Genomic DNA, 22,885 nt, shown 5'->3' with positions numbered 1-22,885 from the left:
TCCTTAATGCTCTCCCACATGTTCTAACAGTCCTAAATGCTCTCCCATTTTGCTTTAAACTAACCTAAAGGCAAACAGGACACCCAGCAATATGAATTTTTTATGATTAAAACACGGTCTTTCAGTCTGACTCGCAGTCACCATCGCACGCCAGGATACCATCCTCACACACAGCGTTTTTGCTTTTGCAGCGAATTTCGCATGAACCAGAAAAACCACACCCAGGGTCTCTATATAACTCATCCGAAAGGACTACTGGGGGTCTGCTGCTTCTACTTACCTTAGCACCAGGCAGCTAGTCAAGACAACAGTTCCAGGAACACAGGAACTAATGAAGACTGTTTTCCTATGGATTTATGTCTGTGATTAATTGACTCTATGTCTAAGGTACTTAAAAAATGTCTGTCTGCCTTATCTGGATTACTGGATGTCAGTACAGTACACGATTTCTTGTGCTCTTTCACCTGCGCACTTGTAAAAAATAGTTTTCTAAACATACAGCAAAATCCAGTTTAATTAGCTATTCTGAAGCTGAACGGCAGAACAATCATGCTATGTCACACTCCCACAGGAAAATGAGGAAGAAGAGTGCCTTGTTAGTTTTACCACCTCCTTTGAAGCCTCTATGAACTAGTAACTAATCCTAGACTTACTCAAAATTAAAAAAAAAAAAAGCCATGATCCCACATAGAAATTTTTGTTTGAAAACACATTATTGAAAATTTGTCTGAGTTTTAAGTTAACCATTATTCTGTTTTGCCACAAGAAGCCTGATTAACAACAAAAGGTGCTTTCTCTCCATACCTTTCAAAGCAAGCAGAGGCACAGAAGCAAACCACATTACTGGGCTTCAATTAAAAACATATCCATTCAAAAATTTAATCCTAAACTTCAGTCAACCCACAGTAAATAAATAAATAAATAAATCCACCTGGTACTCATCTCACATTTCTCTCAAACACACAGAAGTGAATTTGTTGTAAGCACTGCTTTTCTCCTCTGAGTGTTAAACTCTTTTGGTGTTTCTTCAAACAAGATAACCTACTCTTCCTTAGAGTCTTGTTTTGGAAATTTGCACAACCGGAGACCAAAATTACATTTTCTTGATCTCCAAGACTTGTCTGTCAGGGGCACATGAGAATTACGATGCACGGTTCCCTTCTCGTAACACTTTACTACTGCAGTACTTACTTGCCACTTCTCACATGCTCCTAGGGGACTTCCAAATAGAGCAGACATGTGGATACAATTTCTTTTTAATTCTGTTTTTGCAAGAAGTCATGTAATCACCTGTATCTTCAATTATTCTTCCCTAAAAAGATGACAGTTGAAATTACTGCATGTTTTCCCTGCAGTGGAAAGTTGCCCCTAGCTATATATTTTCTTGTTGACAAGTTGGTCTTGCATCAACATTTACCACAATAATTCTTCAGATCGTAAAACACTCATTTTTAGGAGAATCTTAGTTAAGTAAAGGAGTAGCTGTATTTTTTAAAAAAAAAAAAAAAAAAAAAAAAAAAAGCTACCGTACAGACTTAAGAAAATCATGTCAAATAATGAAATTTTAGTATTTTTCACCATCCATAAAAAAGAGACAAGTCACTACATGCAACTTAAGTATATCTTCTTTGACAACTTGAATTATTAATGAATTTCATCTCTTCATGGAACTTTCTTGACAAAATAACAAAAAATTATTTTAACTGTCAGTTTTGCAAAAGACACCAAAAGGAGTTGGGATAATCCTTGCGAGACCTTGTTGTTGAATGAACGAAAATGACAAAAATACATTTTATCTGCTGTATAAAATGTATATATTTCTTTGCTATGGAGTCTTAAAGCTAATTTGTTTTTGTACTTTTAGTATTAATCATGTTTCACATAGTGCGAAATCACACTCATTTAGGAATTGATGAGTAATCAAAAGTTGTCATCATCGGTAATGTTTTTTTTGCATATGGGACTATACATCCTAGTCCTGAGCCATAAACATACTTTCACTTTGAACAAAACTCACTTTTGAAAGTGTTTCTGTCTCATGCTGTTGTCAGCAAATAAAAAGATTTATTTTTTTTTTCACCCTGGCTTTTGCAAAGGTTGTTTGGTTATATGGGAATATAAATTAAGCTGCAAAACTGTAAAGCAGTCATACACTCCAATCAATACCCTGAGACATGAGACATCCGTAATGGACTGATAATTACAGTATGAAACTGTATCATCAGTCAATTTACAATAATGTTTTTTAAAATGTCTGCTACGCCAGTCCAGACATACCTGAGACTTCAAAAATCGACCAAGGACAGCCTCAAGCACAGGTAAAAAGCAGACTCCTGTGAGAATCCCCAACCTGCTAAAGGATGAAAGCCAGTCACAACCTCTCATTGCGGTACCTTTGAGACAGTTTGGAAAGGTGTTTTTCATCCAAATAAATGATTCCCTCCTTGTTTAACAGATTTATCCTTTATGCAAATACGGCTACATTCATAGCGCTAGGCAACATCTTGCGCTACAAAAACTCACATAGCGCTGTGGATGAGAAAAGGGTTCAAATAAAAATCAATATATTAAAAGGAAAGCAATAAGCAGACATGCCTTCAAGTACACAAGCCATCCTTAACTCAGCCTGGATTCACACTTTTGCCTTTGCTGGATGCCCAAACTCCAGAGACCCCATCCACGTGTTCTGGACTTTACTGCAAAAGAAGAGAAACAAAACCACAGGCACAGAGGCAGAAAGGACAGATATTCAAGGTTACCTGAGAAGGAAGCAGACTGGGGGTTAGCTGTGTTTGAAGGTACTTTCTTTTGTGCAAGTCTAAAGCTGAGTTATGTCATTCAGACCAACAGCTTAGTTTCAGACGCAGTGCTGACTGCTGTACAAGTTCTGTGACTCTCTTCCCCAGGAACACATAAAAGAGGCCACAAGAAATGGTAGCAGAACCTTACAGAAGCTGTAACAGAGGTTAATTTTTTTTCCCTTTACATGCAGAAATTCAGAAAATCGCCATCAGCAAATACCATACATCCCCGTTTCACAATTCACACACACAAAAAAAATCAACACCTTACAGGCACTATCATTTCTAATCTCTCTCTGTATCAGAGGAACGCAGAAGGGAATAATATTGTATTAACCTTTAACTGATGCATATTCAACTACGACCTCTTTGGACTAGCAAAGAAACGACTATACAAGCTAGAAAGTTATTTTTTTTATAGAAGTGAAGCTACCCCAAATGAGCAGCAGAATTTGTGTGAGGCACTGCAAAAAAGCAGCAGGGAGACATGCAGGTTGTACGCTGACTTGCAGTCAGAGCAGCTCCGAGTACACATCTGCAGAGTGACTGTGCAAGTTTCAGCAATACAAATTCTTATACCTGCTGAACACTTGAGCCAAGACATCAGACGTGTAAGAGCACATACATTTTGGCACAAGTTTTAAGAACATAATAAAACAGGATATATATTCCTGTTTAAATACTTAACTACATAAATGCATGCTTGCCTAATACCCTTCCAGTTAAGCCAAGTAGTCTCTACAAATTATTCTGAGCTGGGCATGGCTTCCCCAGTAAAGGAATGTTCCTGTCTAGATGTTTGGTGTGATCATGGACACACATACACAGTGCAACAGTGCAAGAGTTATGAACGAATTATAGTAACTCCTACCTTTAACAGGAAGGCTGAAGCACACTGAGGAGGAAGGGGTGAGCATTTTAAATATTTACACTTGAAGCTTCACATTTAACAAAAATGTGAGGGGGAAGGGGAACACTCAGTTGTTCAAACCTAGGGGTTTTGAACCATCACAGTTCAGAGCAGCTTTTGGGCAATTTCCCAGAGGTACAGAAGGTATTTGTTCCACTCACCACTAATGTTCCATTTAGAAGACTTGGAAACTGCCTGGCTACTTTACCTTAAGGCAGCTGCTGTCCATTTCAATACATCTATCCACACGCAAAGAAGCGTCAGGCAAATTTTCCTGCTGACTTATAACTTCGGAAGGAATCTCTGACACTAACACTGCCAAAGAAAACAGACTATTATTTCACCATGAGGTATGACAGTTTGCATCCTCCTGAATTATGATAGAGTACTAGCACACCTTCCAGCAATCGGTGATGTCCTATTGTTTTCCAGTAATACTTTGTGTTTCTTTGGTCTAGCCGTATTATAAGGACTGAAATTGCAAATGTCTATATAGTGTTTCACACTCTAATACAGTTATTAATCAACTATAGAGGAAGCAATGCTTAACTACTACAGCAAATATGGATTAACATGTATTCAACTATCAAGTTTGAGTAATTTATCAAAATAATGTTGCTTTTCCCCAGAGCTTCTGAAGCACTTTTGAAATCATAAGCTCAGCGTTTGCCTTTTGTGGAGGTGATGCTTGAACATCCTTAACATCTCCCCAGAAGGGGAGGAGGGTTCGAGAACCTGGAAGAGATGGTGTGTAGTAATTAAGGTCACTTGAGGGAAAGCACGGTCTGTCGGACACAGAAATGTACTCTTTTCATGTTCAGTGACTTGCTTGATTCAAGTCTATGGAAAACAACTAAGTTACTGGAGGTTATCTTCCCCTCACGCAGCCAACACTAAAACATTCCAGAAACCAAGCAATCTTCCCCCTGCCTACCTCCCTGCTAGCTCAGGCCTCTTCCCCAGCACGAGCTTGGAGGTACATTTTTGGGGGGGGTGTAACATCAACATACACTGTACTTCTTCTACCCTCCCCTCCCCCTCCCCCCAAAAAAAAGAAGTCTCATAGGAATATACTTAATTATACACACTCCAGAATAAATGTGAGTACTTGAAGAAAAGAACACCATCCCATGTTGTATTATCTTTTGTTATTAAAAAAAAAAAAGGCAAGAGGAAACCCTTGGTAAGAGTGGAGCATACTAATTATGACAAGACATCAAGACATACCAGTTGAGATTTGAAGGCCGCTAGTAACACTTTTTGTAGTAATTAGTGCAAGATAGTTATCCCATATAAACAAATATTTGATGGTAGACTTCAGTGATAAACAATTCACTTGATGACATTTACATATAAATACACATAAATAAAAACCTAGGTAATTTAGGTTTGCAGTTAACAAAAAATACGGTCTGAAATGAATTAAATTTAATTGTATCTAGTTGGATCAGAGCTCTTCCTCTAATGATACTCAAGTATATGGGGTATAAAAAGCATAATTGTACAATTCTCAATTTAGTAAAGTACTACTCTATAAAACAGATTCATGAAAACAGCTCTTACATTTTAATGTAAAGTATAAAATCGTATATTTACATTTACATACACTTTACTGAACTACATTGGGTAGCTCACAGTAAAAAAGCATCCCTTTTTGAAAACCTTTTAAAAAATACATCAACTGCAGTTATGATCAAAAGTTGCTAAGTTAGCAGCTGACATAACATCTGTAGTAAAAATATATTTTAGGAAAATACCTGGAAAAATCTAAACACCAATAAACACTTTAAAACTATTTTTAAAGTAAAAATTGTAGCAAAACCCAGAATAAGCTAGCTAGAGTAACAAGAACCATTGCATACTGCTCTTTAAGAGCCATGTAGCAACTTAGATCAGAAGCAGCAGATATAGTAGGAGTTATGTCCTGTAACAAAGTAGAAACTAGAGGAGAATAGGAAAACAGCTGACCAACTTCTCTCTCTATTTATTACCATTTTCACTGGGAGAAGGGTAAGAAGGAGGGATTCTCTCACCCCTCCTTTCAGTGAGCATGTCCTCCATCAAAGGCTAAAGCAAATTGGTAAAAGGAACCCAATTTTGAAAGCCTTGGACCCCATACTTAACCATTTACCGTATGTTCTTACAGTTCAGTGGACAAGAAATTGGATTATTACACTACAAGTTGCAGGTTAACTTTAAGAGTTAACTCTATTTTGCAATATGAAGTGCTTTTTTTAATATATATATCTATATAATATATAGATATTTGTAAAATACACGTGCAGATTTGATAGAGCAAACTGTGGAAATAGCTTTCCTTGAGTCTTTTTTCCATTAACACATTTTTCTCTCCTACACAAGGAGTTTCAGGATTCAACAAGGATTTCCACAATATGATCAAGCTCGTTAAGATCAGATTTACAATTAGAGCTAGAAGTTGTAGTTGTTGGAGAAGAAAATGATTCTAGCCCATCACAGTGTCCCATTTTCGTGTTGCTCATCATGCCTGTTAACATAGTATCAAGATCGTAGTAAGAGTTGTCAACTTCTGAAAAGAGGTCTTCCACTGAATTAGGAGTTTTGTTCTCCAGTGTCTCAAATATTTGATCTAATGATTTTTGAAAGTTTCCTTTGTTTTCCTGTGGATTCTCCATTTCCCACACATTACTTGGCAGGTTTCTCGGAGCTTGCACTGAAGAGGCTGTTGACATCGTTTCTGAACTATCTTGTGCCTGGTCGCCCTCAAAGTCTTTACTGAAAGTACTGTAACCTGGAACATGCTTTCCCTCAGCTTGTTCCCTAGATGAGCGACAGAGGATATCTGTTGAAACAAGACGATCCACAGATGCCTGGCCTGTGCTCTGTGTATTTATCATCTGCCAAGTCCCATCTTGGGTCATTTCCTCTTGGATCTGGCGTACCGTGTTGGCTATAAGTACCGAACGACAAAGGTTAGGTTCAACCAGCATGTGACACAGCTGAAGTTTAACCAAGGACATATCTAAAAGTGACTGTCGCTGAAGATTGTATGAAGGAATAGCCTTAATACCAGCCAGAGTTCCTTCAATATCTTCTTCGCCATCGAAACATTTTCTCTTTAATCCTCGCACAAACATTGTGTCCTGTTAAAATAAATAAATAAATAAAAAACCTGTTGTACAACATAAACAGCTCAAAAGGAGGAAAAAAGAGACTTAAAACAGAAAACTTAAATTTGAACAGCAAGTTCTTTGAAGATATAAACATCAGAATTGTCATACCAGGTTATAGAATGGCCAGTGTGGTACAACAGGGGTCAGGAACATATGGACTGGATCCCAAAGACGATATTCGGGAACCAGGGGTGAGCAGGTCCACGAGTCATGGCTTCGGAGAGTGGCATCTGAGAGAGGCAGAGGCTCCCAGCTCCTGGTTCCCATTAAGTTCCAAACTTGATGGAAGTCAGGAGCCACTGCTTCGCACAGAAGCGAACATCTCAATGGCTGTTTTTCACCTAGCAGAGAGGCAGTTTCTCCTCGCTCCTCCTGAGTTTCTACTGGCATGATTAGCCTCTAATTTTGGAAATAAAAATACAACCTGGCACACCATCTTTGAAAGATTTGACCCCTGGAGAACACCAACATGCCTAACAGAGCAACATTTAAAAAAAAAATAAAAAACATATATCATCGACAGTATATTTGAAAAGGTTAGGTTACTTTGGCTACTTGGAGTGTAACATCTCCATTTCTTCCATATAACTTCATACATTCAACTGAGGTGTCTATAGCAGTCTTTCAGGTTCCCTTACTCGAGTGAGTAACTGAACAGTGCAATTCCAATACGAATTGTGCAATTCCAGTAAGGACAGGCAGAGTCATCCTCCGTATGGGATGTACTTCTTTCCCAGCTGACTAACAGAAAACAAAACTCCTGTATTCCTAGTTTAGGTTCACCAGCTAAAAGTAAGTGGGGTGCATGAAGGCTTCAGACTATTTCCACCCAAAAAAATCACTTGCTGAATTAGCCGAGGTATGAATCTCAAGCACTAGCCTCCAGATTTTCATCTGAATTGCATTCACTTTTACAATAGTGCCCCACACGAGTGAAGTATTACAGCTGATCTCTTGAAATACCTTTTTTTTTTTTTTTGTAAATACAATGGATGTTGTTTCTTTTATTCTTATAAAAGCTAGGATGCAAATGAAAGCTAATACCTAATCTTTACATTTATGCACATTTTATGTCCTTTCCAAGTCTTCTGCCCTTATGGTTCCTCTTTTTGGGGATTTTTAATGTAGTGACCTGATCAAAATGACGTTTTTCAGCTCAAAGCCGATAAAGCCCAATTAGTATCGCAATGTCTTTTATTCCACTTCTCTTGGTAAGCCCAAACCTCTGCCTCACTTTTTTTTGGTTGCTACTGAATGATCCCCATATTTTCAGAGAGATCTCTTTCAGAGTCAGTAAAAATCCACCAAAGTGCAACTACATTATTCCTTTCATCCTACATTACAAAGTTATCTGCCCTGAAAACCTGGGAATAACATTGTAGCTACATAAACACTGACCCTGTATCACACTTCTTACACTGCTGTCTGTATCTGTGAATTAACCTTGTGATGGATTTGCTGACTCTGAGAGACTTCTTTCCACTGAAGGTACAAAATTCTGGAGAAATCATAATACAGAGACTATAATACAGAATACAGGAACTTCATCTTAAGGCCATGTTTAACTGATTTCTTAAAAGCTATTAGAGGACTATCAATACATTAAATGTTTTTGAAGTTCTTTGCAAAAATGTTTCCTGTAACTTAACATAGCTGCATTATTCCCATTAAAAACAACCCAAGTTTCTACTTTTAGATATTCCTTCAAACCTTTAGACTTTTAGATATTCCTTCAAACTTCACAGCTGGGGATACACCATTTAATTTTTCATACACATTTGTATGTACACATACACACCCTATGTGGAACAACCTCCAGGAGACATCTTTTGGGACCGATGTTCATACAGCGTTAATTATGTTATTAAGCTTTACACATTCTGTGCAGAGTTTAAAGCTTCTTTTTATTTGAACTTCTTCTCTTGGAAAGAATAATTAGAACTTCAATGGAATATTAACCTGGTTTTCAACCATTTACTGTTTGGCATTTAGATACCTTCTAAGGCAATTCTATGGCTATTCAATGGAATAACTGAATATATCACAAAACTTGAAAACATAGATACATCACACACACACTCAAGTGGAGAAGACAAAGCAAAAAGAAAAAAAACCTTATATGGATTCTTAAATATTTCACAGATTTCACTGTAACGTTCCTTTTTTTTAAAAAAAATAATAATAATAAATAAAGTATTTACTTCTAGTCAGTATCTTACACCATAAAAACCAGGTTCTTTGTCACCCTATTTTTGAGTCCGCTCAGAATACTAGAGGATTACTGTTTCACGTTAAGGAGCAAAAAGCTACGTACCAGTAATTGTGTTTGATGTAGTCCTTCCTCTTCTCCCATGCTACTGAGCAAGAGTCCATACAGTAACAGTTAGGGCAGCACCTACCAAGTACCAGGAAGCAAGGCGTCAGGCAAGTACAGGAGATGCACAGCCAAACAGTTCCCCATGTCAGAAACTTATACACCCCTATCTTTCAATTGCTTCAGTATCTCTATCCTCACGGTATTTCTAGAAATTTGGATTAAATGCAATTTACAGCCAGAGTACAAAGGTGATCTGTGAACAATACATGCAAAATCTGCGACAGGAGAAGGAAGCTGCCAATTTAAGTCCAAGTCCTAGGCTATCATCCCGACCTTTGGACCAGCCTCACCCTTATCCCTGTACCGATGCCATTTAAAGAGCAAACAATATCTTCAGCCATCATCTAAAAGCTTAAGCGTTCAGAAAAACTGGAAGAAAGTTTATAACAAAAGCATACAGTTTACACATTTGTTGTAGAAAACCATACATCCCTTTAGCAGCTACAGAAAAAGAGTATGTGAGCACAAACATAAAACTGAAACACAGCAAAGACAGGTAGGATTTTCCTTTAGCAGTAACACAGAAACTTTATGACTCAGATTTACTTTGTAAGATGACAATAATGAAAGCAATTACAGTAATGAAATTATTTGAGCTATAAAGGCTGCGTTTTCAAAAGACATCCAAGGCAAAACAGATTCCGATATATCAAATACAACTATCGAGTACGTGCAATAATTCCTTTAATTACTAAAGCCAAAAAGAATGTTGTTTTAATCGGCTACAAAAACCCTGTAAGACAAAATATGAATACAACTCAGATACTCTTCTAGGCATGTCTGTACTGCACAAGACACTTCAGTGTCTGCAGCTGAAGTACATACCTAGAAAAAAATAAGTTAACTGGACGCATATGCACGTCTTTCTTTGTTTTCTGTTGTGGTTGGTAATTAAAGGTTTTGGAAAACCACTTGCTCTGAAAATTGGGGAGGGGGTAGATAGTTGACAAAGGCCTTTTTTCTGGCAGAAAAAAAGCATTCATTTTTCTCCAGAAACAGCATACTTATTAAAACACCACATCAAAAAAGCCACCTTAAACACTCTCGAGCCAAAACCTTTTGACTCAATCCCAAAATATTCAGACTAAAATGCTGTCCTGCCATACGAACTGTATTTCAACCAACTAATTCTCTTTCACAGACTGAGCTCACACCAACATCCAAGACAGGGTCATGAGGCATCTCAACTACCACTCCAGTGACAGAGATTGAGTAAGTATTCCTTATTTCTACCAAACACCTGATTATGCTATTAAAGTTCTGAAGTTTTTGCTCCCGGGGTATACTCTCAGCCCATTCTATAAAAGAAGTACACTAAGAGCCTGTGAGCATTTGAATCCCTAAACCCCTGCCAGACACACTTTTGGCTCAGGGTAGGTGACATGGCTGTAAACTTTCTTACAGAACAACAAACGTGCAGGTAAAGATGATGCAGTCATGGGAACAATAAACAAAGGAGGTTTTCCAGAGCTATTTTGGATACGTGACAATTTTTAAGGAAGCACCTTTCTCCGTTTGCCTCTCAGAATAGTAGACTGACACAGGGGGAGACTGCTGATGGGAGCACACAAGTAAAAAAAACATTATCTTCATATCCACAAACTAAAAGACATGGGAGACGCTGGCAGACCAGTCCAGTCTGTAATCTATTAACATACTGAAGAAGGAAGGAGTTTTCCCATGCAACGTGAGTGTGTAAGACGTGCTGTGTGTGATTCTAGGTTCTTCCCTAGAGCAATAAACAAACCACGTGGAACTTCTGTTAGCATAAAAATATTAACGAATTTGGCCATCATAGCAACTGTTTCTTCAGATTCTATTAACTTGTCATATCAGTGTGTCTCAGAACAATAAAATAAAAAAATACTTTTACAGCCATTATCAGATTCAATTAAAACGTTACAAATAAACGACCTCTCCAAGACTTCTCTGGGCAATCACCAATAACTACTCATCTCAAGAGAACGCTAACTTTAAAACCTAATTAATACAAATGTTAAGCATGTTTCTCTCTGTTAATTTATTTATTAACGTACTCAAAAGGTTCAAGCTGCTGTGTAAAACTTCTTGGTACGTGACTGCAAGATTGCTGCTGCTTTTGAGGCAAAGCATTCAAAATCCCCCAGTAATTTCAAGCAGCGTTTGCCTCTGTCCAAGAGGCAGTACCTGGACTAGCTGTATCCTCTCCCTTCTGCTGCTGCTAACCGAGTGCCACGAGCCCAAACCTAGCGTGTCCAAACCTTAACTGTTGTTTGAAACAGCTGTATGAAAGAAGTTGTCAAGGAGACAACAGCTATCCGTAAAATAACAGTCCGAAAACAAGGGGATTTGCATGGGATTCTTTTTCTTTTTTGGAATAGTAGCACGGTATTATGCAATTCACTAAAAATGTTGCTTCGGAGATTATGACAAATTCCTGGTCTGTTTTACAAATAAGGTGCCTGAAATTTGATCCAGCTCCTACTAGAGCATCAGCTTACATACTCCAGATCCACATTCTATTCAAATTCAGGTAGCAAATGCTGCAAAACACATATTCAGGTGGTTAAAAACAAGGCATTTGGTTAAAAAAAAAGGCGTTTGCTAACAGTTGGGCTCACAGAGAAGATAGGAAGGAGATCCTAGCGCTGCTTGTCCGTGGGTGGAAGCAGACTAGGACTAGCTAAGCCAAGTGCTGGAGGTTTGATTAAGCAAGGCAGTTTTTTTTTTTTTTTTTTCCTTTTTTTTTACTAATATGAAGATAGGCATTGTACCTTCTCCTTGGCACCAAATTTTAGGATTCAGTCCCCCGAATTCAAAACCGCCCTTCGCCAACAGCCGTGGCAAGGCACCAAAACCGCGCATAAAGCTGAGGAGCAGAAGAAAAGCCAAGCTCCGGCCTCCCCGGGGCGCAGATGGCGGCGCCTGGCTCTGAGGGAGGGCTGCGGGCACCGCGGGGGCTGCCAGGGCCAGCACCGGGGACAAAGACCCGAGCACGGCAGCCCCCGGAGGGCTCGGGGGGGCAGCTCGCCAGCCCCCGGGGGGGCTGCGGGAAGGGAGGCGAGGAGAAGCCAGGAGGCTGAGGGAGGGAAGGAGGGAGGGAAGGAGGAGGCAGGGGGCTGGCACCGGCGGCGAGAGGCGGGACCGGCGGGGCGGGGAGCGAGCCCCGGGCTGAGGCAGGGGCCGGGCGGAGGAGGGGGGAAGCGGGCACCGCGCGGCTCCTCAGGGCCCGGTCCCGGTCCCGGTCCCGCTTCGCTCCCCGCCCGTCACCGCCAACGGCCGTTCCCGCCCGCCCCGCGCAGCCGCCATTTTGAAGCGGCTCCGTCCCCCGCCGCCTCCCGCCCACAGCGGCTCCGCGCACGGGGCTCGGCCCCCAGCGGAGCCCCCTGAGGGAAACTCAGGCAGCCCTACGGCCCCACAAGCCCGGTTCAGCTCGGTTCCCCCCCACACACTCACCACCCCGCCGCCGGTGCCGTGACCGCCGCCTTCCCAGCGCAGGAAGCCCGGCTCCCGCCTCAGCCACGGCTCCGCGCTGGAGGGAGCGGGCGGAGCCCAGCGCGGCGCCCGGCCCCGCCCCCCTCCCGCCCGCCATCTTAGTGTCGGAGCCCACAAAGGCGCCCGGGGCGGGCCTGCCCCTACCCCCCCCCTCCACCCCCGTTGCCATGGCGGCCGGCCCTCAGAGGGGCGGCGGCGGAGGAGCCCCCGTCAGGGTCGTCGGGGGTGCCCCGAGCCCGCTGGCTCCGTGAGCAAGGCTCGTGGCATTTCCTGCCCGGGCTGTGAGGCCGCTTCCTTTGGGGTTTAAGGAGGGGGATAAAAAGTCCCCGCTGCCCCCAAAAGCTGCGGCCTCCGCCCCGAGCCCGCCGGGCTTGGCCGCCTCAGCTCGGCGCTGCCGCACAGCTGCAAGCACTTAGCGTGTCCCCAGCGCTGCGGGGCGGCCGGCGGGGGGGAGGCCGGCTGGTCCCGGCTCCAGCTGCTGCCTCCGGCACACACACAGCCCCTGCTGGCCCCGGGGTGGAAGCAGGAGAGCGGGGGGGGGAGCGCAAACTGAGCCCGGAGGGCAAGGCTGGGAGACAACAGAGGGCTGGAGCCGCGTATAAGACAGCAACAGCAAATAGCATCTGCATAGCGAAGTGAGATCAGGTTTTGGGGTGAGACAAGTAGGTTATGAAGCGCAGTGTTGCCCCCTTTTTTATGGTTTCTTGCATGGTGCTCCTCGTGGCATCGCGGTGCAAAAGTATAAATTGCAAATAAAGGCTTTGAAAGAACAACACCACAAAAACAATGTTCTGCGTTCTTCAGCTTGACACTGACTTTTTCTAGATTAGCTGCAATGAATTCAAATAGGTAATCTCACAGCAAATCCTGTGCAGGATCAGTGCTAGGAAAGTACAGAGGCAATAGCATCATCTATATAAGTAAGGTCCACAAGTCCCCTCTCCTTACTTTATTTTTCCCTCTTAGCTACAGTCTTGACATTCTTTTCCCCCATAAACTACTCAGTGAAACACATGAAGAACCAGTGAAATGAAATGAGATTGCTCAGAAACGCTACAATCATTACAGTTTCTGATTGACCAGTTTAATCAGAAAATTGTTAAGGGTTCTCAACACTGTCTTTGAAAAAAAAAATCTTTGAAAAAATGAGAAAACTGAGTTCTTAGTCGGGGTATGACAAGACTTGATTATTCTCAGGAGAAAAAAAAAAACAACTCTCACATTTCATGTATGTGAGAAACAAAACTTGACAAGTCAAAATTGAAAAATCTGGACAAACTGATGTAAAACAACACAGCCCAAAGTATTTACTAGAAAGCAAACAATCTCTGATGGGGCTTAAATAACGTTATAAAGAAAATAATTGAATTGTAACCACAATGTGATAAAGGGAATGATCAAATTTTAACTACATGCTAAGGTTTTTCATCCACCTACTGTTTTCAGAAAATGAAATGTTAACACCAGGCTGAAAAAGAACAGGTGAAAAGATGTTAGTTTCCTAAACAGGCATTTATATCTTGAGAAATTTATCCCAGCACATGAAACCTTTGCAGATAAGGTAATCTGCAAGCAAAAGCAGAACTGATGCCTAAGTTATGAGTTCTGGAGACAAAGCACAGAGCAAAACCAGAAGAGAAATGTCTGCAGAGCAATCTGGTAGGGGAAACTGGAATTAGAACAACAACTGTATTAAAAAAAAAAAAAAAAAAAAAAAAAAAAAAGGAGGAGGGGGTTATTTTACTGGTCTGGAATGGCAGGAGACTTTAAAATCAAAAGGTATTTAGCATATGTGCTCGAAGCTGCTGGAGAAATGAGAGACGTTGCACCTGGTGAGAGGCTGCAGAGCGACCTGCTTGCTGGTGTGATGACTAACACAGACGACAGGGAGGAAAATGATGCAAACCAGCTCAGCAGATCTCTCCTAGGAAGGTGGATTGGCAGCTGGCAAAAACTTCAGAGTGGTCGTCGTGGGGGGGTGTAAAAGCACCGGCAGACTAATGGAAGTGTAACCACCACCGAGGAAATGATGGAACAGGGAGGGTGCTCTTTTTGTGTGAAAGCAGCAGGTTTGACAGGAGCAGGCATCGCCTCAGACTCTCCAAGCAGGGCCTAGGTGCAGATCTGGCCTTAGCGTGGCTGGGGTTTTTTACTTTGGGATTGCCTGCCTGAGATCAGGAGGGCTGGCTGAAGAGGAGCTGCTACCCTGACCCCCTTCCCTTGGCTGGGCACTGGGTAGTTGTGCTCGGCATGTCTGGAGGACAGACCCGGCTTCCCTCTGCGTGAGCTGCGTGCGTGCACAGGCTCCAGCCATGCCTCTGCCCCCGTGGCCGAGCAGCTGCGGCTGCCAGAGAGCCCTGCTGGCAACTGGCCCTGGCTCTCCCCAGCCTGCCAGCTCTGTCGGAGAGCCGGCTCTCCCGGGAGCCGCCAGCCTGCCTCTTCCTCTGGCGCTGGCTGGTACCGGGTGGCGTGACCTGCGTGCCACGCTCGCTCGTCTGGAGGCAGCCGCTACCCGCTGCCTCCCTCCCAGCCCCCTTCCTTCCTCCCCTCCTGGAGCAAGCCCGTGCTGGGCTGCGCTTGATGCCTCCGAGCTCTGCTGCTCCTTTCTGAGAGCCGCCCAGCCCCTGCTGAGCTGGCCAGACTTTCACACGTCGGCGGTGACGGGAAGGCTGGTTTAGGGTTGGACAGTGTTTATAAAACCGCAGAAATTAATAGGAACTCCATGGCTGAGAGCAGGGCTGAAACTGTGCTTTTCAAAGACAGAAAAAAAAAAAAAAAAAAAAAAAAAGGCTTGATTTCCAGCTTATTTGTGCAGTTTTGAGCTGTGTAAAGGATCTCAGTCCATGATATTTCCACATCACAAACACATATAAAAAAGGTGGTTTTAAAAGAGTTTTAAAGGGCCGATGCAGTTAACAATTATGTAGGTGATTAAGAAACAGAAATATATGTAGGGTGAAGGTCCTCTCTGGCTGTCGGGTCACTGCACCAGTATTATTTCTAGCCCATGGAAAGGCCCCCCTGAGGGAGCGTTTCATCTGCTCTGATAGGCACTGTCCCTCACTAGGTGTTTGTACGAGGCTTAGCACCGGGTTTCTCAACCAGCGGGTTGCAAGCCCTCAGATAAAGAGGTTAGGAAAATTAGTCAGGAGGTTGCTTAAGCTCTGAAACAAATAGTTTCAGAGAGATAGGACTGAGCCCTGCCTCAGCACCGATTCTGCGCTGACAACAAGGCATTTTCCACTACGCTCTGCTGCGTGTCTGCGGCGTTTTCTGTCTCTCTTCGAGGGCCCCGGGGGCTCTGAAGCTGGGCGAATAGTTTAGAGCAGGAAAATGTGTGCTCGCGCTGTGCTGCCACTGCTGTGAGCCAAGCAGACGTGAGTCAGCCCTGGCCTGGAAGCCGCGTGGCTGTCGTCAGAGCAGTGCTGTGCTCCGGCTAGCGAGTGCTGTGGGGAGGCAAGGTGTGTGAGCTCAAGCTCCGTGCTGTACCGGCACGGCCGCGTGTTTGGGGAGAGTTTTGGCTGTGATCCGGCTGCTTCAGAGCAGGGACGGCGCCTGCTTGCCTCTGCCTGCTGAAGACGATGTGGACGTGCTCCGAGCCTGTATTGTTTTTCTCGTAATTAGTGTTTGATTAAAGCACCTAAGTTATGTTTGTCTTTTTAATTTGGCTCGGGAGCAGGGCAGGAGGCCCAGCTGTAATGTGCCGTTTCCTTTAAGTCCAACCTGGCAGATTCTGTCCACCTTTGAAATGAGCAGCGTTATGAAACAGTCCTGAGTGCTTCTGCAGACGAGCACATTCCTGCAGCAGAGCACTGCCTAAAAATCCAGGAGCAGATGGAAGGAAGGCTAAAGGAGGTAATTAAGTGTGGCTGCTCCCTAAGAAGTAAGCCTGTTGTAGCAGCTCAGCTGGGCCCTGCAAGCCAGAGACAGGATGCAACCTCGTCACACGCAGCCTGCAGTCACAGCACACGGAATTTAGGAGAAAGTGTTTTTGTATTAATGCAACGTGTTAACGTGCAGACCACAAAATGTCGCTGAAAGTTCAGCAAGGGCAAGCTTCTTCAGGGCTCTGAGCCTGGGAAGGCTGTTAGCCCTAGTTGAAGGGGGGGTAGAACAAAGGACAGCAGGCATCTGGTGCCTGTAAAACAAACCACCGCGTTCATATGGAGTGAGGAAGAGGAGGAGGAGGAGAATATTCCTGAGCTGTGCATTTGTGGGCTAAATGTAGCTTCATGCTGGGTGGCAGGGACACTGGCTTCAAGTGTTAGCGGCTCACAAATGAGAAGAGCAGTCAGCACTCATCACACCCGCTGATGCACACACCAGCTCATGAACGTCTGAATGTGGCAGCAGTTTTCTGACAGCGTTGGCTCAGCTGTTGAGCAACTGAAGAGCTGGAGTAGGCAGGTGACGGGAGGGAGGGTGCACGGCTGGCAGTGCTAGCGAAAGCCATCCCGAGGCAGAAGTTTGCCTCAGGTCACCAGCTTCAGGCCTTTGGTTTTAGGGCTGTAGGTATCTGATCTATCTGCTAGGAGGCCACTAGGGATTAGGGGTGACTTGAGCTAAGAAGTGAGCAGAGAATGAACATGTTCTGGCTGAGAAACCCCATGTGCTAAAACCACCGCTACAGTTTATCAGCTAGTAGCTTTATGGAACTGATAATAAACTGGTAAGAAGAGGTATTAATATATTTAGACTGCAGGAAGTGTAGTAGATACAGGACACAGGAAAGCAGATGGGCTTGTACTAGTCTGCAGACCCTTTTAGCCTGCCTTGCTAACTCATGTTGGAGTCAAGGACCCTTCAGACACAACTACAGGAGTTACAGACCATCAGTTTCCTCTGCTGGTCAAAAAGGCCTGAAAGAACAAGTGCCTTCGTATTACAGTATCCGCCAGTGGTCCTCAGCCACCAGGATGTGACAAAATAAAAATATAAATAATGTTTCCAAGCAAGATTTGCATCTGTCAGCGGATTCAGAGGAAGTGTTCTCAGTGGTGGGTGATACGCAAAACTACAAAAGCTGAAGGGACTACAAACTGTGCTTGAGAAACCCCAGCCATGAAAACACAAATAATGCACATGTGCACTGGCAGGCGGGGGACAGAAACCAGTATGAGGCTTCGTGATGGTGGTAGGACATCTGTGGTAGGAACAAAGTGCAGACGATACAACATTTAGTTCGGACTTGTAAAGCAATACCTACAGGATCAGTAATACTGCGATAGGAAACTCTAGTGGCAAAGCTCAGTGCTCTGTACCAAACGGCAGAAGTCTCCAAGATACGCAGGGGCAGTCTGCAAAGATGGGTTTTAAAGTGCTGAACATTGTTTGGGGTTTTACTTTAAGTGTCTAAGCCCTCTTCTAAATCATCGTGGGAGCTCTGTGCCGTGTTTATAAGGGACAATCTAGTTTTCTTGTTGTACAAGTGTTACGTTAGAAAGATTTTCCAACAACTGAAGGAACACACCTATTTGCTTCATAACGGGGATTTTCTTTTAAACACACAGCTTGGACACCTGAATGCCATGTTGTCTGGTGCTGCTTAAATATGTGTTCCATACCTAAGCATAAATACCATAGGGTATGACAGTTGCTATAGCAACTAAGCATCTACTATTAAATAGCACCCACAAGCTCATAAAACATGTGCAGCCTGTCACTACACAAGGTATTCCTGTCTTTGCAGCAAGCTAAGTACCATATTTTCTTCTCGGGAGTTAGTCTGCTTCTGATGATGTGTTTGTGCTGTGCATACGAAGATCTTTTCTTCTTCACCAGCTCTACCTCCCTTTGAAAACTGCAGATACTGTAAGAACAAAATAGCCTGAAGCGGTTGCAAGCTGAAGAAGTTAATGAATAATTCCTTTTTCGTATATCCTTGAACATACGTTAGAGTATAGCTTTGAGATCTTTTGGTCTGTATGTGAGGCTTATAACTTTGCTGTTCTGCATCTTTTGATTTCGCAGTGTTTTTGTCCTGAAATCAGCCTTTTGGAAGGCATTGTGCTATTTCAAGAAGTTGTGTCCCTGAAAATTACAATATCAACTGGAAACGAATTTCTGCAGTAGTGGCAAACTGGGGAGTTATAATTTGAAAGCATGGATAAAGCTAACACATTTCTTTTAGAATATCTAGGCCAGTTGTTTGTTTCTAATTTTTCTTTATAGCTGTGAAGAATTTGGACCATGAAAACTAGGGGAGGGAAGTAGAAAAAAAAAAAATCAAAACACGGACTTTCTTCCACAGTCACTTAATTGTGCCAACTGAGACTTCAGCAACAAACTGTTGACAGCATTAGTTGTTTTACATTTTCCAAAACAGAAACGGGATTTTCCTCTGACCCACCACTTCTGATAAGGAAAATAGAATTTGGCATAGGTAAGAGAACAGTGGATAAGCTGGTGTGGAAATAACAGTTTATCTGCAAGTGAAATTGGCCCTGTGTGCTCCCTGGAAGAGTAAATGAAGGCAGTGGTAGCACATTGGAGTGCTTGGATTGTTTCCAAATTTTGTTTTAGAGTCTGATGAATTGATAGGTTAAACTGTAAAAGATGCCATATCCACAAGCTATTGCTGATGTTGATTTGATGGTGACTTATCCGAATTACAGTCCATAAGAAAAAATATGTTGTAAATATATGTGTCCAAAGACAGCAATTATAGTTCAGGGAGGGTATCTGAAAATAAGCATAAAAAGTAGATAAACTAGGGCATGAAATGTGCTATTAAAAAGTAATATATATTTTTTCCCCTTAAGGGAAGGATTGTTAATGTCTGTCTGACTTATCTGGTTAAAGGGTTAACCCAGTTAGGAGCGTGAGCATGAACATAGATAACAGGCTGTGAGCGAGCCTCATTCTCTGCTCTGGGTCCTGTGCCTTGATGGGATGACAGCCTTGGCTTCTGTGGCAATGAAGGAATGTTAACTCGTGTCGCCTGCTGCTCTACCGGTGGCCAGCGGTTTCCCAGCAATCATTTCAAAATGCCTGATGTTAGCAGAAGAATAACTGTTTAATTGGCCTTACTTAATGTGACTAACAAATAGCACCGAGGGCCAATGGACTTGTGATAAAGTCACGGGAGCTGCAGCGAGTAGAAGCAGGACAATGTGAGAGGGGTTTGCCCGGGTAGGGAGGCTGAGAGGGGCTCCTGGAAGAATTATGTAGTATTTGTGTGGTGTTTAGATGCTGCACTGCCTGGCTCAACTGAATGCCTGGGGTGGTTTCCCCCGTCACTGACATCCTCTCCAGGAAATCACGGGTAGATCCTGGCGAGCTCCGGCACCCTCAAAGTTTTATTGCGTGACACAAGGGAACTGGCTCTGTCCTTTCCTCTGCATGACTTTTCTTGTTTGTTTTCAGTTCTGTTTTATGCTACTTGGTTTTCTTTCTTCTCACAGGCACCATTTGAAAAAGGTTGTGTGTTTCTGCCGTAGCTGGGTAAACATCGTAACCCAACCTTGCGTCTGCTTAAACAGCTATCTGCGTGACGAGCCTGAAAGCACACAGGCACAGACACTCATGTGTACGGAGTGGTTTACCTAGCAGCACGAAGTCTTAAAAATTTATGATTACAGGCTGCGAGCTTGAGAGAATGTTTTTTTCCTCCCACCGTGAAGTCCAGGACGGCAGGAGGACAGATAGGCTAGAGTCTGGTGCCCTCTTGTGCCTACTTTAAACTCCGGGAATCCCGTGCCTTAAAAGGATCAGGGCTTGAATTACACTGGAAAACACATTATATTTATCCAGAACAGAGCCTGGAAGTATAGGAAAAAAAAAGGAGAATTAACCTCTCTGTGCCATTTCTGAACTCAGAAACTTCTGTTGCATGGTTCATAATAGAGGCAGTGCACTCACGATCTCTATGTGACTATGGGTTGACAATTTGAGCGATACATTGCTTTCGTAAAAGCTTTTCTTCATATTAGTCAATGAGACATACGATACTGAAACGCAGACAAATCAGGATTATATGTTAATATTGTTTCACATGATGTAAGCATACACACAAGCTACTTTTCTACATCAGAAAATGTTTCCTTCAAATCCTGGATGTTTAAAGTCAAAAAAACTTCAGATGCACATTCTGTTATCCACAACCTTCAGGGCAAGAGGGCTGGTTTCAGAGCTTTGGTTTTACTTTGTGTGGAGTTATTTTTAATGGTTTTCAGTATCTCCAGAGAAAATGATGGTTTTCTGGGATTTTTCCTTGTACAGTGTTATTTCCCGTCATGGAATTTGACTAAGAAGAGGTTCTGGTATCTGAAACTGAATGATAAGAAAACAAAAATACAAAGATTTAATGTTTCTGGAGTGACTGGTCCTTGGATAAAGCACACAGGGCCCACAGCCTCTCATTAGAGAAGGCCCCTTGCTGAGCTCTGGGATCACACTTCTCTGAATTCTGCTTTTGTGGAGCTATTACTGCAAGTGGTGCAGGTAAGCACACCACTCCATCAAGAGCTGTGGACAATCAATTCTTATAAACCCTATTTTGTCTAGGAAAAATTTGAAAAAAAAAAAAAAAAAAAAAAAAAAAAAAAAGAATTAGAGATATACAGGAACCATAAATGCAGCTAAATGGAAAATTACAGCATTTTCTTTAATACCCTATCCAATGTCCTTTATCCAACATATTGTCAAGTCACTGATAAATGTCAAACATACAATAATAAAAACTACCTGTAGTGGGTAGTGTGAGCCCAGTCTTGTCCTCAACAGTAATTAAGAAAGGGAGAAAGCTACCCTAAATTAATCAAATAGGTAAATGACCGTGCTGTTGCCTCAAGTGTTTCAGGCTGTCAGAGGCTCACCTACTCCAGAAATCTGGCATCAAGGAAGTGCTTCCCAACCTGCAAATTCTTTGCCAGGAAAAGAAGAGCTTGAGAAGCAGTGTCCACACGGACAGTCTCTAAGCACCGAGGATTTGAAAGATTATCAGCAGCAGCCTGCTATGTGCAAAAGCTGCAACCGCAAATGCTCTTAGCATTACTGGCTGATTTCAGTCTTGTAACGCCACAGCAACCATAAGCCTTGCAAGCACTTGGCCTTAAGTGTTTCCAGTCTAGAAGTCAATTCTCTGGATCTGTTTTGTTAACTTAATCTTACACTCTGGAGGCAACAAAACTCCTCCAAACCCTAAAATATCTCATTGAGGACCAATCCCAGTGAAATCCCCAAGGATCTAATAACCTTGTCACTAGCAGAAGGGCCAAAGTTAAATAAGTTAAACGAAATTCTGCTTTTTTTTTTTTTTTTTTTTTTTTTTCTTTTTTCCCCCTAGAGACCGGAATAAATAGAAACAAATAAAGTGCTTTGAAGCTGCCCCTGAAAGTGCTGACTCAGTACAATTTGTGTTTCAGTAGCTGAAATTCGCCTCCACGCAGTTCACTGCCCCGCTGCAGTACACACGGAACACGCACACCACGCACACCTGCTCGCTCCTTCTAGCATCCCCTGCAAGGGGCCGTGCTTTAAACAGAGAAGACAGACAATGCTCAAGGGAAGAAGTGTTCCATTTTACAGATGGGGAACTGTGATTCAGACTGAAGAATTTATAAGTAACTTTCTGAACACCCAGGTATTTGCATACTCGTTCAGAACATCTGTGACTCTAGGGTTAGGAAGCTTTTCAGGACTTTGTATATCATACAACACTCTTCTCCCACAGTATCTCTTCTCTTTGATTCTTCACCTCCCTCAAGAAAGTATTTCAAGACAGACCTTTGAACATGCAGGGGATGCTTTATGATCGTATATGGGCCCTGTTACAGACTGAAGCTGCCAAACAGGATGGCTCATTTCATGGTGTACTAAGAAGTCTTATCCTGCGGTTGCTTGCGTAGATGATATTAATATGATGTTCTGTGAAATTCTTACCACATAGCTTATCGTCCCTCCTCAGCAGACTTTTCATCTGCCTGAACGGCTGGTTTTTGCTTCATTATCTGTGAGCATTTCTTACAGGATGGAGCAAGAGTAAAACCCTAGAAGTTATCAGTAATCCAAATTACACTGAGTTTAGAGTCCTACTTTTTCTTACTAATTGCTTATGAGAACAGCAACTAGCAACTATTCTCAGGATATTAGTATTAGTCTAATTTGGGATAACAGATTTCTCTTTATTCTTCATTCTCCTTTTACTTGAAATCCGCACATCAGGAGGCCC

General features: G+C 42.7%; 1 protein-coding gene across 7 annotated transcripts; it reads right to left on the bottom strand.

Annotated features, from left to right (window-relative positions):
* Positions 1-4,817: 4,817 nt before the first annotated feature.
* Positions 4,818-12,805, bottom strand: CDCA4 (cell division cycle associated 4). Of its 7 annotated transcripts, none has more exons than XM_082762289.1 (4): positions 12,676-12,805; positions 9,178-9,258; positions 6,972-7,262; positions 4,818-6,833 (listed from the first exon to the last, which is right to left on the bottom strand). In XM_082762289.1, exons 2-4 carry the CDS (start codon positions 9,214-9,216, stop codon positions 6,078-6,080), a joined length of 1,086 nt encoding a protein of 361 aa, XP_082618415.1. In that variant the 5' UTR covers positions 9,217-9,258; positions 12,676-12,805; the 3' UTR covers positions 4,818-6,077. The 7 variants fall into 7 exon arrangements, with proteins under 7 accessions (XP_082618415.1, XP_082618416.1, XP_082618417.1 ...); XM_082762290.1 differs by lacking the exon at positions 12,676-12,805 and adding an exon at positions 11,994-12,440; XM_082762291.1 differs by lacking the exon at positions 12,676-12,805 and having other exon boundaries at positions 6,972-7,336; positions 9,178-9,214.
* Between the last annotated feature and the right edge of the window lie 10,080 nt (positions 12,806-22,885).

Source organism: Aythya marila (assembly GCF_965140915.1).
Source record: "Aythya marila genome assembly, chromosome: 5".
NCBI classification, from domain to species: Eukaryota; Metazoa; Chordata; class Aves; order Anseriformes; family Anatidae; genus Aythya; species Aythya marila.
Note: the sequence above shows the minus strand (reverse complement) of the source record. Positions and strands in the feature narration are given on the sequence as shown.

Excerpts from the sequence above, each read along its gene's own strand:
- CDCA4 (XM_082762289.1), bottom strand. The coding sequence starts at position 9,216 with ATGGGAGAAGAGGAAGGACTACATCAAACACAATTACTG. Across the intron at positions 7,263-9,177 it reads TACATCAAACACAATTACTG|AGGCTAATCATGCCAGTAGA; the intron begins GTACGTAGCTTT and ends TTCCAAAATTAG. Across the intron at positions 6,834-6,971 it reads ACTGGCCATTCTATAACCTG|GACACAATGTTTGTGCGAGG; the intron begins GTATGACAATTC and ends TTATTTTAACAG.